The sequence below is a fragment of the Emys orbicularis genome, chromosome 11 (assembly GCF_028017835.1).
Source record: "Emys orbicularis isolate rEmyOrb1 chromosome 11, rEmyOrb1.hap1, whole genome shotgun sequence".
In the NCBI taxonomy this organism is placed as follows: Eukaryota; Metazoa; Chordata; order Testudines; family Emydidae; genus Emys; species Emys orbicularis.
In genome coordinates, this window is record NC_088693.1 from 56184047 (window position 1) to 56199557 (window position 15511).

The 15511-nt window shown below is 41.9% G+C and overlaps 1 protein-coding gene across 1 annotated transcript in view; it reads right to left on the reverse strand.

The window, feature by feature from the left end:
- The window catches only part of ANKRD44 (ankyrin repeat domain 44), a 214491-nt gene that overhangs the window by 75555 nt on the left and 123425 nt on the right, over positions 1–15511 (reverse strand). Inside the window, exons 5-9 of the mRNA XM_065413045.1 lie at positions 11406–11606; positions 7969–8056; positions 5441–5583; positions 3875–4087; positions 1819–1897 (exon numbers count right to left, since the gene is read on the reverse strand). Coding sequence (XP_065269117.1) covers positions 1819–1897; positions 3875–4087; positions 5441–5583; positions 7969–8056; positions 11406–11606 — 724 coding nt within the window. The remainder of the gene's footprint in view (positions 1–1818; positions 1898–3874; positions 4088–5440; positions 5584–7968; positions 8057–11405; positions 11607–15511) is intronic.

Consider the following 15511-nt stretch of genomic DNA (forward strand, 5'->3'; position numbering starts at 1 on the left):
TTAAGTCCCTCCACTAAATCCCCCTCTTCCACCACATCAGACACTAACGCCTTGTTCTAGCCTTCAAAGCCCTTCACAATTTAGTCACACCCACCTGTCTGCCCTGTTTCCTTATCATGAGGTCAGCTCTCGCCTTCACTCTTGAATTGCCTGCTTGTCAACATTGCCACAAGAACCTTTGTGCTTTCTCCGAGGCTGCTCTTCCAAGTGGGATAAACTCCCAGTCAAAATCCATAAAGCCACCACTTTATCCTTCTTCACATCCCTCCTTACAACTCACCTCTGCTTGAATTACACAAGAAACTGCCATACAATAGTGAGTAGGCAGGAGGTGTGTTGTGATCACGCCTTCAGATTGACTAAGAATTGCTCACAGAGCTAGTCTGTGCTAAAACATCTTATTATTTCTGTTACTCTGTCCTCCTCCTCCACGCTCCCCATCCATTGTTTGTCTCACTCTCATGCTATGTCTTTTAGTCTTTAATTTCTTTGGAGCAAGGACTGTTGTTAAGCTGGAGCTGGTGGTGACAGTATAGTTAAAGTTGTGTTTTTAATATGCAATGCATACAATGCCTGTTACAATGCATACAATGCCTGTTACAATGACGTTTCCACCTGGTTGACATCTGTGAATGCTACCATGATATAAAGGGTAAATAACAATAGTAAGAACAGGACAAACTGGAGGGTTATTATATTTGATATAGGAGAACAACTTAACATGTGTTAGGTGCTTTACGCACAAGAAAGATGACTGGTCACTGCCCTGAAGAGGTTGCAATCTGAACAGACAAAAATTAACACACAAAAGAAGGAGAGGAGGAGAATGACAAAATGTCACAGGTAGGACTGTTTTGATTTGGCCTTTACTTAGTGCAGCAAATCCCCGTTTCTCAGTGAGTAAAATTTGAAGACAAAAATTAAGAAGCTGGGCTGATGCCACTTGGAAAATGTGTGTTTATCAGACCACTCCCTGAAAAGCTTTGCCATGCTGCATACTGAATATTTCTGGAGGACATGGGGGGGGGGTGGTGGCAGGAGCTGAATTCCAACACTCCCACCCAAGGCACATACAAGAAAAAAATGCACTTTATTCCATGGTTTGAAGCCGAATAATTTATAATTTCATACAAATAAAAATGTAGTTGTCTAAAATATGAACAATTATTGCATCTTCATATCTGGGATGGAAGGAGGGCTATAGGGGTAATGGGCTTAGTCCAAAAGGCAGAGAGGGTAGGGGAGAAGAAAAGAGTGCCTAGTATTGCACAAATATGTCTTCTCCAGGCCATCAAGGAAGAGGGTATTTACTCCTTAGCAAGAGAGGTGGCTATAATGGAATTATGATCTTTAAGAGGTGAAGGGAGAGCGTGGGAAAAGAGATTCTTAGAGTCTGGAGAACTCCTGGAAGTGGAAAAATTGCAAACTTTTTTTTTTAAAGCTTCTTTTAAGAAGCAAGTTGTGGCCTCTTCTGAAAGATACAGAATCTGAATGCTGCTTTTGCTTTCATTTTCAGGTCAGGAAACACACACACACACACACACACACACACAAATCATAGACCACTGTCCGCTGGTGGAGAATGGGATTTCTTGATTAATTATAAGCTTTGTCTAACATCACATTATTAAATGACAGCTTTAGGACTAGCTAGCAATCAGATTTCAGTAGAGTACTTACATACCTTTGAATTTTGGTCCCTCCGCATTTTAGCACAGAACAACAACAAACTGCCCCCTCCAGCCAGTAAGTGGCTTGGAAAAAGCTCTGAGCAGATCATTGCTGCTGAATTAATTAAGAATCAGAAAGACAATTTACCATTCTGAATGAGGGTTTGCGACCGTGTGAACCTCCCGTGGACAGCTGTCATGTGCAGTGGACTCTTGCCATCTTTACTCTAACAACAACAAAACGAAAGACACTTACCTACAGTATAAAATAATGCCATCAATGTAGAGTTTCTCAAATACAGTACTATCAATAGCTTGAAATAATAAAAGTAACTAGAGCTCAATCCTGTAGTTCTTACTCAGACCAAACTCCCATCAACTTTAAAGGGCTGTATGACTGAACCCAAGATTCATATGAGAATACATTCAGAATGCCTTTTTTCTGTAGGTGCCAGACCTTCTTCAGCAACAGGAGTGGGAAATAAGGCAGTGATTGTTGCGAATAAATTTTCAGAGACATTCCACCAATGTGGGGTGCGTGGTCCAAACTGTTAATGGATAAGTGATATATTCCTGAGTGTTATTTACTTTCTAAACATTATGAATAATTCTCACAGTATTTCCTTATCTTCCATATTGCTTGGGGAAAAGCCAGGAAGATCACAGAGCTAAGTTTCAGCAGTCCCTGGAAAGTGTAAGCAAATACAAACTATTTTGCAATTTAAATAGACACACATTAAAATGCAGTCCACTACATAAAGAAAAGAGCTTTGGTTAATAAACTGCCACCCTAAGAAAAATTGGATGTCCATCAAAGACCATTAGCAAGCAGGTGGAAACAGTTAAGGAAAGGTATAATGTCTAATGCTCAAAGTTTTGGAGCCAAGGGAAAGGACCTCTGTCTAGGAATATTGACAGGGAGCCTGAAGAGGAACAGAGGAAGGATGTTGAACCTGATGACTCAAGCCATACCTTGTTTATTTGAATCAGGCTTTGGATTCATTTTCAAACGCAATTCCCAACTTTATTTTAATCAAATAATACTGATTATTGAGCATCTATTAATTTCAAAAAACTTTACAAAGGTGGGTAAGTACTATTATTTCCATTTTACAGATGGGGAAACTGAGGCAGTATGTGTAGTAAAACTGTGTAGTATTTGTGATACAACAGCATATAGAGGTCTCAACCAGGATTGGGGCCCTATTGTGCTAGGACTGTACCTGACATTTTTACTACTGGACAGAAGCCCAGAGGAACATGCAGAATTGTGTTGAACACATTTTTGGGGGGAATACCCAAAAGAATAGTTTCTGTGATAACTGTAGCCCACCGGATGTGGTCTTGATTGCACTTCTGGGATTGTAGTTAAGTAACGGCGCAAGTCCTCAGAAACTGATTGGCCTGGAGTTTCAGGGTGCCATCATATCATATCAATCAAGGCACTGTGAGCTTCCCATGAAGAAAACTTAATTCCCAGCATCACTGTGTTATTCCATCAGCCAATTCCCTGAAGAATTTACAGTAACACTGCTATGTTATTCTCATTTGCAGCCTCTTGTGGCATGCAGAGATTTTAAACCAAAAGGGTATATATATTTAGCAGGGCCGGCTCCAGGCACCAGACGAGAAAGCACGTGCCTGGGGCGGCACATTGTAAGAGGCGGCATTCCGGCCAACCTTGGGGCGGCACATTCCGGCCACCCTGCCGTGGTTCTTTTTTTTTTTTTTTTTTGCTTTGGCAGCCCGGTCCGCAGCTCCGGAGCCCCCGGCTGGCTCCCTGCGCTCCACCAGTTCCAGCCCGGCCCGGGGGGGCAGGAACTAGCGATCCCCACCGCTCACCGTGCCACCAGGTTCCCCGGGACGTGCCACTCCCCGCCGCCTGCACCAGCCTCCGCCTCCCGCGCCGCTCTGAGCCCGGCCCAGCCGAGCCGCCTTTAAAGGAGCGGCTGAGCCAGCATCTCCTGCAGCCCCCGGGGGCTCCGCCTGCCCCGCCGGGAGAGGCACCCCAAGGCCGGAGGGGGGAGCCCCTCTCGCCCGGCTGCGAGGCGCCGCCCTTCACCCCTCTGCGAGCCGCCTGGACCACCCTCCACGCGCTCCCTGTGGCTGCCTTTTTTTTTTTTTTGGCTTGGGGCGGCAAAAAAGCTAGAGCCGGCCCTGATATTTAGGTAGTTAAACTTGAAGAGATGAAAGATAAGCTGTACCTGAATATTAACATCTGCTCCATTATTCACTAGCAGTTCAAGACACAAAGCTCCATGAGTGGAGGCAGCAGCAAAATGCAAGGGGGTAAATCCACTGTTATTAGGCTGATTAACATTAGCACCATAGTCAATCAACTCATTAACTACAGAATCCTGACCATTATAACACGCAATGTGGAGCGCAGTATTTCCGTAGACATTCATTTCATCAATCTGCAATGAGACAAGAACATACAGTTAAAATTACAGACATCAGCTCATGGCTTTTCATCAATGATACTCAGACCTCAGTGGTTCATGAGCCAAATTAGAGATCAACATTACCCAAGAGTCACAATAGTGTGAATGACAGGGGAAATATTTAGTTTCTATCTATCTAAACTATATACATATATTATTGTCATAGCAAATAAGTTAATAACATAGTGCAAGTTCATAACTTAATTGATTAACAACATAGTAAAAGCACCCTGATTGGTTAATTATTAAATCACACAGTGTTTTAATATCATGTGCTGCAAAGAGCAACAGGAGATACCCTAAAGAGCCACTTGCGGCTGGAGAGCCACAGTCTGAGTCTCACTGCTTTACATAATGCATTGCACACTGCAAGTGGAAATAGGAGGAGGCTTGAATTGTCATGGGTCAGTGTTCATAAGTACATTTCATTGATAACAATATACCCCAGTAACAATTCCTTCTGAATGCTTTGCTTTTATTAACAACTTTTTGCCCTGGTGGCAATTTTTAAAGTCAATGTAAAGCTAAAGACTGGCAGCAGGACAATCTGATGATGACAATGAAACTAAAAATAAACTGGAAAGCTGTTACATCCAAGAGGGAAAGTAGGAAAAATAATAAGTTCAGGTTCCTTTAAAAATAATTATTGCGGTTTCATTTTAGTGACAAGCCAGACTTCAGGTCTGTCTCTGCAGATTTCTTGGGGGGCAGGGGAACAAAGAAACCACACAGTCCTTTATACTGCATTCTAATAAGAAACCAATACTCAATACTACAGTATAATAAAGGTATTAAGAAAATCTTAGATACAGACTTTTCTGAATTGTTGGTGTAGAAATTAGTTTTTCTACAAAATTAGATGAAGCAAGGTCAACAATGACACTCTACAAAGTCAAGGAGACTACGGTGCAAGTCATTATCCCCGCTTCCCAGACACAAATGCTGTATGTTCCCCAATTTCATGGGATTATTAGTCTCTGCGAGAGATTTTTAGTCTGCTGGGGAATGGACACTCAGATGATCACACACAAAATTTGCATCTCTTGGCAACTACTGTACACAGCATTTGGGCCTAGAAAGCTGTCCAATGTGTGAAATAGATTCCGTAATCCAGAGAATGGGAAATGGTTTCTTCAAAAACTCTGCCAATGTCTGTAGCAGCAATGCCAGCCAGACAAAATCTCCAAATAAATAGGGGAACAAAAGCCAGGGGAGCAGGGAATTTTCCATGATTAAAGAAAGATTAAATTATATAAAAAGATTACAAATAGTGACTCAAACCTTAGTATTTTGTGGCTTTTGTTTAAAATACCAATTGCTACTTACCTCTACACCTAGATTAAGAAGGTGTTTCACTACATTAATCTGCCCATTGGATGCAGCAGCATGAAGTGGAGTGTAACCCTTTTTGTCCTTACAAGTCACCTCTGCACCATGGTTAATCAGCAAGGCAACAACTTCCAGGTGGCCTTTAAAAGATGGGGGAATGGAAATCATCAGTGACCTATACGCTCCTACAGTGTAATTTACTCAAATTACTGCTTTCTTCCTAACTCACTGTTCTTTTTGCTGTTGCTTCATAAATGCTCTCACAGACGGCGCATTTTGCAAGAAAGTATTCTTAATCCTAGTGTAAGCCATGCCTGCTCGGTGTGGCACTCTGTCCCCTTCTAGTAGTGGCTCGGTCAGCTAGAGATTGATGAGCCTGCTACAGCAGCTGAGGATACGGAATGCCTCTTTTCAAGTTTTCCATCCAGTTTTTTGTGACCTCAAGTTAGTCAGTAACGCCTCATTCTAACAGCCACGAATAAACTGGCTCTGGATGTAAAAATTCAGTTCAATGTCGCTTATCCCTCCAGTTTATGAGATTTCTTGGGCTAAAATATGTTGCTGGTGTGAGCACAGGTTGAACTACTTCACCTACTCTACAGGCCACCACTTGGAGTGGACAGCGGGGATCAAACCTGGGAGCTCTTGATCTTAATGCATCAGCCTCCACTGCCTGACCTAAAAAACACATCTCTGTCAGCCAAGGTTGTAGCAGGTTAATCCATCTCTAGCTGGTCTAGCCACCACTAGATGGGGACAGACTGCCACACCGAGCAGGCATAGCATACACTAGCATCACTTCTCATTAAGGAATCCGGATGAAATGAGTGTTTGTCTTGAAAAATGTGTCAACTCCCTGCCCACTGAACAAGTTCCCCATTCTTCTCTTTACCCTTTCATACCCTGTTCTCATGCTACTCCCCCGTTAATACCAGCCTGACAGCAATGAAAGATTCCCAGAAGGGGGTTCTGTCAATGCCATCTATTAATTCAGCTGCCAGGTCCTTTCTATGGTCATCTTTCTGGCAATTGCTCTGACTAAATGAACCTCCTGACTGGGGCATAAGTGCATAGCATTTAACTAGCCTCTCTGGTGACCCCGACCACACTGTGCCTACTACCTGGTTAAGACTGAGTTTTCCTCTATTATGGAGGACATAACTAGGCCACCTTAGTCAAGGGGTTGATCCCAAGCATTTTGAAACCAAATGTGAGACTTTCCATTGACTCCAGTGAGCTTAGATCATGTCATAGGTGAGCAAGTGTAGTAAGTGAACGTGCCCCCCACCAAAAAAATTTTTTTTTCATTATTAACCTCAAAATATGCAAAGAGCCATAATACCCATGGTATTTACACATGCCTGAGTCCCAACCTTGCTTCTGTGTCATACAATCTGCACGCTGCAAAGGCTGGAAAATCTTTCATCTCTACAGAGCAAAGTTCAAATCCCAGTCTAGGTCAGAAGCCAGTCTTTTCATTCAATATGTGGGCATCACAAAACTACACTACATTTTCCCACAGTTTGGAAACTACTTGTTATCTCTTTCCCATAAGGGACCAAGATTAGAATTAAAGTGAATGTTACAGGTCAGATGTGAAGGTAGGGTGACCAGACAGCAAATGTGAAAAATCAGGACAGGGGGTGAGGGGTAATAGGAGCCTATATAAGAAAAAGACCCAAAAATCGGGACTGTCCCTATAAAATCGGGACATCTGGTCACCCTATGTGAAGGTGCAGTGGCAGTCACTTTGAGGGCCCAGGAATTGGGGATCAGGGGATGTGGTAGGTAGAATTGTGCGAGGGCATGCACAGCACTGGCCAACATTATGGTCCCTGTACTTCTACCATTTTTACAACAGAGCTCCCATTGAATTCTATGGCGCGTATTATTTTTTAAATGGATGGGATGATATGGTCAATTATTAATTTAAAAAGCAAATTTGCTGAACATTGGCAATGGTGTGAATGCATGAATCAAGTGATCTTGCCGGCCTTGTGATGAAGGAAGACAATTAAGAGTGGAAATTATTATATAGGACTTTACCGCTACGTAGTAACCCAACTTGTTCTGAATAAAGAGACAAACAGGAAAAACAACAATTTCAGAAAAAGTGTATTAACTACATTTGTGCTAGTCATTTTATCTAACCTAGTTCTTATTGAAATCCACGCTACTGCTAATTGTGGAAAGGAGAGTTTAATTTGTATTTTTCATACCAAATATATTTGAGGCTGGAATTAAAGTCAGGAGAGTAGATGAGATTAAAAAAAAAAGTAATATGAAAAAAATATACAGGTTGTGTTAGATGGACACTTTGGGCCAGACTCTCAGCTGGTATGAATCACTGTAGTTCCATTGAAATCAGTGGAGCTGTGTCTATGATACCAACTGATGACCTGAGCCCATAGCCTTAATCAATGTAATTACAACTTTCACTTTCCATGGCAGGAACTGGGTGTTGTGTAATACAGAGCACACTGTCGGTACTTCAGTAATGAAACAAACTACAACATGGATCTTACCCATATATGCTGCCCAATGAATAGCTCTCCTGTCCTTTTTGTCAAAAGCATTGATGTTTGCCCCTTTGGCTAAAAGCAAGTTCACCATCTAAAACAACAATGAAAAGTAAATCTTTGGGTCAGCCATATATTCCATTTACAACAGATCAGTCTATCAAATAATGCTATCACCCTGAATGTAACGCTTGTGTCGGAGGGTAATACATCATTGTGAATTGCTGAGCAAATCACACTTGCCTTTGTGTGATATGAGCATAAGTTATGCAGGAAAACTTGAGCCTTAAAATTAGAGATAGTTTAAAAATCCCTTCCGGGAAACTAGTTGAATTAAACTAATCTTTTTTTTTTTTTTGTAAAAGGCACTAGAACTCCCCAGCCTGGCCCAGCCCCACCTGAAACATGCTGGGTTACAGCCCTGGTAAGAGTCAGTTTTCATTTGTATATTATAGTTCTACATTGCAACTCTTTCAATACTTTATTTTTTTTAAATGGTGTGGAGTTAGTGATTGTGAAGGTGCTGGATTCATGACAGTGGGAGACACTCTGGAATCAGAAAACAGCATGAGCAGCAGCACTGCATGCTTTTACATGTTACCCTTCCAATGCACCTCAATCCTGAGTGACAGGGACAACATTCTAAAGGTGAAAGGATAATTCAGTCTTCATGCTTATTCAGGACTCAATCCTGCAAGGTGCTGGGCCTTGAACTAGGAAAGCACTTAAGTATCTGCTTAATTTTAAGCATGTGAGTAACCCTTAACATCAATGGTATTATTCATGTACTTAAAGTTAACTACACACTTAGATACTTTGCTGGATTGGGGCCAATCCTCCATGCCTAGCATGATAGAGCCTTCAGTCCTTGTTCCCTCTGCTAACACTGCCAACAAGTGTGCCATTTGCTATTAACTATCACGATACTGGCTTGCTTGAAGTCACCTCCTGCCCACTGGCAACTGGACTGAGACCAACTCATTTCATATATGCCAGAGAATAGCTAGCAGAAAGTACAAAGCTTCAGTTGTGATGACGAAAGGTAAAAAGTTCCAGATCTCCAAGCGCCATCCAGACGTTAATATAAGGATAAGCAAAACACACAAAACAATTTGAATGTAAAACATACAACACTTTAAGCTTTTCAATACTCATTGGAGAAATGAATCAGAGATTTTATTAAAACTATTTAATCTATTACTAGTTGTGCGCTTTATTACACTCTACCCTTAAACGGCATTAAATCAAAGAAAGTCAATCATATTAAAATGATAAATATTAACTCTTTCCTAAAATATAAAACTTTTAAAAGGCCAGTCTCTATAACCCTTTTATAGCAATTACCTGTAGGCTGCTTTTTGTAAGTTACAACACAGTAAATCAACTTCAGATTTTTTGTCAATTGTATCAATCTCAGTTGGAGAATTTTTATTCCACACTTAGGCCTAGAACAGTGGTTCTGAACCTATTTACCATTGTGGGCCACATATGCAGCTCTCTCTGTGTTACGTGGGCTGCATCCACACACTATGTATACTACCTGTATGGCCCTGAGGATATCACACGGGCTGCAGCTGTGTGCTGATTGGGCTGCAAGCAGCCTGCGGGCTGAGAACCACTGGCCTACATCCTGATGTCAATGAATCTCTGTGCTGGGATCAGGACCTTAATACAGTTGCTTTCAATTTATAATGGTGTAATTGTTTAGTGCAGTGGTTCTGAACTGGGGGTCCGCGAGCAGGTTTCAGGGGGTCCTCCAAGCAGGGCCAGTGTTAGACTTGCTGGGGCCCTGGGCAGAAAGCCGAAGTCCCACTGCATGGGGCTGAAGCCCAGGGCCTGAGCCCCGCCACCTGGGGCTGAAACCAAAGCCTGAGCAACTTAGCTTCGTGCGGGCCCTGTGGTGTGGGGCCCTAGGCAATTGCCCTGCTTGCTATCCCCTAACGCCAGCCCTGGCTTTTATATGCAGAAAACCAGTTGTGGCACAGGTGGGCCATGGAGTTTTTATATCATGTTGGCAGGGGAGGGGAGGGGATCTGAAAGAAAAAGGTTGAGAACCCCTGGTTTAGTGAATACTGTAGAGCAGTGGTTCTCAAACTTATCTGATTGCACCCCCCCTTCTTTGTGTTTGTAGTAGTTTATGCCCCCACCCACCACACAAGTACATATACTGATAAAAAAAAATCAACATCAACATGCGACTCTCACTAAATCAAGGGTAGGCGACCAATGGCACATGTGCCAAAGGCGGCACGCAAGCTGATTTTCAGTGGCACTCATGCTGCCCGGGTCCTGGCCACTGGTCCGGGGGGCTCTGCATTTTAATTTAATTTTAAATGAAGCTTCTTAAACATTTTAAAAACCTTATTTACTTTACATACAACAATAGTTTAGTTATATATTATAGACTTATAGAAAGAGACCTTCTAAAAATGTTAAAATGTATTACTGGCACGTGAAACCTTAAATTAGAGTGAATAAATGAAGACTCGGCACACCACTTCTGAAAGGTTGCTGACTCCTGCACTAAATATTAAAAACAGTAAGGCATTGATTGAAACAGAGCCAACGATCCATTGTAATAAGAGCAAAAAAGCAAAACTGTGCTTGTGGTCGATGCTTACAATTAAATGTGCACATCGCATCGTAGCAAACGGGTTAACGTACAGATGGCAACAACTTTGCATAATGCTATGCAAGCTTAACAGAAATCTGTCAAAATGCACCATCTAGAGTCAACTGCACAGCACCATCTAAAGACCTGATCATAGAATATCAGGGTTGGAAGGGACCTCAGGAGGTCATCTAGTCCAACCCCCTGCTCAAAGCAGGACCAATCCCCAGACAGATTTTTACCCCAGTTCCCTAAATGGTAATTCATTACTGTGGGTAAAATGTGTGCAGTGTTTTTTTTTTTTTCCAAAAGCTTCTCACATACCCCCAGAATACATTCCGCACCCCTCTAGTTTGGGAACTTCTGCTGTAGAAGGACTTACTCCACAACCCTGCAAGGTAAACGGAAGTAGCATGTTCTATTTTTAAACCAGAAACAAATTTTCTAGAAAGCGAATTAGAAAAGCACAATGATTGATTTCTGCATATCCCACACACGTGTGTTCCTCTTATGAGATAATTAATGCTTCTTCAACCATTTTTGCATAGTTCATTGTGCCCATAAGTTTCTGTATTGCACAGGCAGTTAACTACAGGATAACACATTGGACCAAATTTTGCTTGCATTTACAAATGGTGCCAGCCCACTGACTTCAGTTAGGTATCACCAGTATATCTGAGAGCAGAAGTTGGTCTAATGTCTCTCATAAGTGAGGGTTAGATATCTAGCTATCTATGTCATATAGAGATACATGAACTCATTGTTAATTCTGACATAGACAACTGTGCCACAAATCAATAAATTATATCAACAATGCTTCTAGGCCACTTACCTCAATGTGGCCGTTCAGAGCTGCATGGTGTAATGCTGTCCGCCCCCCTCTGTCAGAGACATTGACGCTGCTCAGCATTGGAATGATTACTTCTGCGCACTTCACTGCTTTGTTTGCAGCTGCTACATGCAACGGTGTCTGCCAGTTCTTGTCCCGAGCATTAACATCCGCTGAATGCTTAATCAATACTTGTACTGCTTCCTGCAATGGAAGCACAGTTATAAACAAACTATTCAAATAAACATAGGGCATGTCTATGTATAAACACATCTCTCTACACATCATATGGTGAAGTGTGGGGGGAAAAAAGGTTCTTGACTGTTACTGGTAGCCATAGGAAACTCATATGCGAGCAGAGAAAAAGACAACCAGAGTCAGTCATTCAAAAATATTCCAGGTGAGGGAAGTGAAATTGTTGATTCAAATGCCCTTGTATTACATGTCATCTTATTGTGATATATTTAACTTTCTTCATATATATTTGTTATCATTTAAGGCAGAGTCTTGAATTTCTAGCCTACACAAACTTTCCCTTTCGGATTTTAGGGTGTGCAAAACTGCAGGGTTGGGTCCGTGCCAGATAGGTCCACTGACCTTTAACACTAGACATTATAGCCAAGTTCTACTCAAGGAAATGAATGTATTTAATGTATCTGAGATTGAAAAAATGGGGTAAGTATAGTGTATGATGAATCCATATATAAAATAAATGAAGCACTATTTAGACAGTAAGGTTGAGACAAAATTGCTATACGTAGCAGTGGTAACAGGACAGAGAGAACAAAAAATCCAAGTTAATTGTGCGGGCGAAAAATTTCAGGTTCAGAAAGTGTGAGAGTCCCAGATTAAGCTGACATTCATGTCCTTAGTTCCTATCAGCACTCTTTTCCTTTTCCAGTGACCAGAGTTTATGTCAAGTGTCTCAGTCGGAACACTGAATTTCTTTGGCTTTTTGTAATGTAAGTGCATATACCAACAAAATTAAACTACATATTTTCCATTTGAGACACTGCACATCTCTTGACCAAGGAAATATGTACCGCCCATACTTAGGTGGGGGGAGAGGGATAATATATTTAGACATCTCACAGTTGAACAAAGAACTGTGCCTCAGAAGGGTGTCTCAGGCAGAATGAGACTACACCAAGGGCAGTGTAACGTGGTCCTTTAGCTACAACCCTGAGCAAAGGATAATCTAGCCCTAAAAAATATCAAAAGGACCAGAAAGCTCACATTGTCTTGTCAAACGCATATATAATGGTACTACATATTTTTGTTAAAGTACAATTATACAATAGCATTTATACAAAGCGTAACTAGGTATTATATAAAGTTCTAGACACACACACACACACAAACACTATTCACACAATTGCACCACTTTAGATAAAGGAAGAATAAGCAGTTTATTAACGTGCCTATTATTTGTGTATTTAATATTCATATTATACACAAACACACATGTATTACACATATATATGATACCTTAAATTAGATTTAACAATTGTATCACAGTAAATGTGGTCTGACTCTTAGAAGCGCTGAGCACCCTCAATGACTTCAGTGGGATTTGTAGGTGCTCCAGACCTCTGAAAATCAGAGCACTTACTGCCCCTGAAATTCTTTGGAGATGAAGACAGAATTTGAGGCTAGTGTCTGTGTAAATAATCTATGTATTGTAAAAATGGGACCTGATCCTGCAGTCGTTACTCATGGAGTAAGGGGCCCCTAATTAATTAAAAATTTGGGTGCCTCAATTCATAGATTTTAAGACCCTAAGAGAATACTATGATAATCTACTTTGACCTCCTGCATAACACAAGCCATCAAATTTCACACCATGGGTTCGTCTTCAGTGCAACAATTAACTCAAGCTACTCCACTTGAGCTAGCGTCCACTCCCTGAAACAACACACAAGCTACATAGAATGACTGAATTAGCAGCTAATCAGTTCTAACTCAAGCTGCTGCATTCCCGCTGCATTACTTGCTCGGGCATCAGCAGCACTCAAGCTTCAACCCACCTCCAACAGGTTATAACTAGCTTGAGTTTAAGGCGCAACTTAACTCGAGCTAGAGATTTGTGTGAGCGCATGGGGTAGAGGCAACACTAGGTTTACCCTACGTCCCGATTTTCCCGGACATGTCCAGCTTTTTGGTCCTCAAATCCCCGTCCGGGGGGAATTGCCAAAAAGCCGAACATGTCCGGGAAAATACTCCCAGCTTTGCCGGCATCCCTGCCCCAGTCCCCTGCTTACCTTAGATCGGCTCCGGCAGGCTGCGAGCTGCAGGCAGATTCCCCTGCAGCGGCGGCTGCTGCTGCTCCCCCCAGACACCTCAGCTCTGTGTAGCTGAAGAGCCGAGCTGCCCGAGCGCTACCGTCTTCACGGTTTGCCAGGCAGCCCCCAGACCTCCAGACCCTGCGCCCCCGGCCGGGCGCTACCCCAGCGCAGCCAGAGCCCGGGAGGGGAAGTGCCCAGCCCGGGGCGCAGGGTCTGGAGGTCTGGGGGCTGCCCAGCAAACCGTGAAGCCGGTAGCGCTCGGGCAGCTGTTTCGCGTGGCTGGGAGGGAGGACGGGGAATGCGGGGTGCTCAGGGGAGGGGGTGGAGTTGGGGCGGGGCCGGGGCCAGGGAAGGGGCAGAGTTGGGGCGGGGCCGGGGTCCTCTTTTTCCAATATTCAAATATGGTAACCCTAGGCAACACATGAGTTATAGCTCTAGCTATCCCTAGCCTCTGTTTGCCAGAAGCTGGGAATGGGTGACAGGGAATGGATCATTTGATGATTACCTGTTCTGTTCATTCCCTCTGGGGCACCTGGCATTGACCACTGTTGGAAGACAGGATACTGGGCTAGATGGACCTTTGGTCTGACCCAATATGGCCATTCTTATGTTATGTTCAACTAACAACTGCAGTGAAGACAAGCTCAACAATTCATGCATCATTCCCATAGTTTCTGACTGAGCTACGCCCTGTCCTGATCTGAAGACTTCAAGTAATGGAGGATCCATCCCATCTTTATGTAAATTATTCCAGTGGTTAATTACTCTCAGTGTTTAAAGTTTGCACCTTATTTCTAATCTGAATGTGTCCAACTTCAGCTATTGGAAGTTGAAAGACAAATTTAGACAGAAAATAAGGCCAGGCATCTAAATTGCTTGATTTGCAGACCTGCTGCATGCTCTCAGCTCTAGAGCTAACAGGAAAATGGAAATCTCATCCTGGGAGAAATTCCAAAATTTCAAAATTTCATTTAATCACGAGTCAGGTAGAAATGTAGAAATCACGGCATTTTTTGTTAAATGAAACATTCCTGAAACATTTCATTTTGATAAGGTCGAAACATTTCATTCTGACATCATATTATAAAATTTAGAATACAATATAATTGAAATAATAAAGCCTGAACAAATATTTCAAACTTATCAACACAACCTTTTGATATTGTCAGAATGAAATATTTTGACTTTACCAAAAACTAAATGTTTTGACCATTTTGACAAAAATCAGTATGTTCCCATAACTTGTTTGCAACAGAAAAACAGCATTTTCAATAGAAAAAACATTCTGTTGGAAAAGCTACGACAAGCTCTCTTCAGCTCTTAGTAACAATTGCCCTTAGGCAATACATATAGTCTTTAAAGAGGACTCTCAAAAATTTACTTTGTGTATCTTTTGCTCTTTACACAAACATAATATGAAGGAACCATGTGAGGGCACAGTGGGATCCAAATAACCATGTTTACTGACTATAAGTCACAACCATTTAAAGAGATACACCCATATTCCTGTACACTACAGTACTGTTTTTCATATACAGAAATGTTTTCTATTAAGGCTAGGCAAAGTTTTATTAATGTACAACAAATACATCATGTATGTATACATCACGTGCCTGGGAGAGCACACACAGCCTGGATTGACACTACAACTATTACTGTAAGAGTTTTACTCTTTTGTCCTCTATTGATTTCAGCAATTTCATCTTCTATGGCAATCCCATAAATTGGTGTATAGCAAATTTACTCAGTAAATGAGAGTGCTTATCTTAAAGTGTTGATAATGATATATCATTGTTAGTCTCTTAGAAGTTTTATTATTAATTA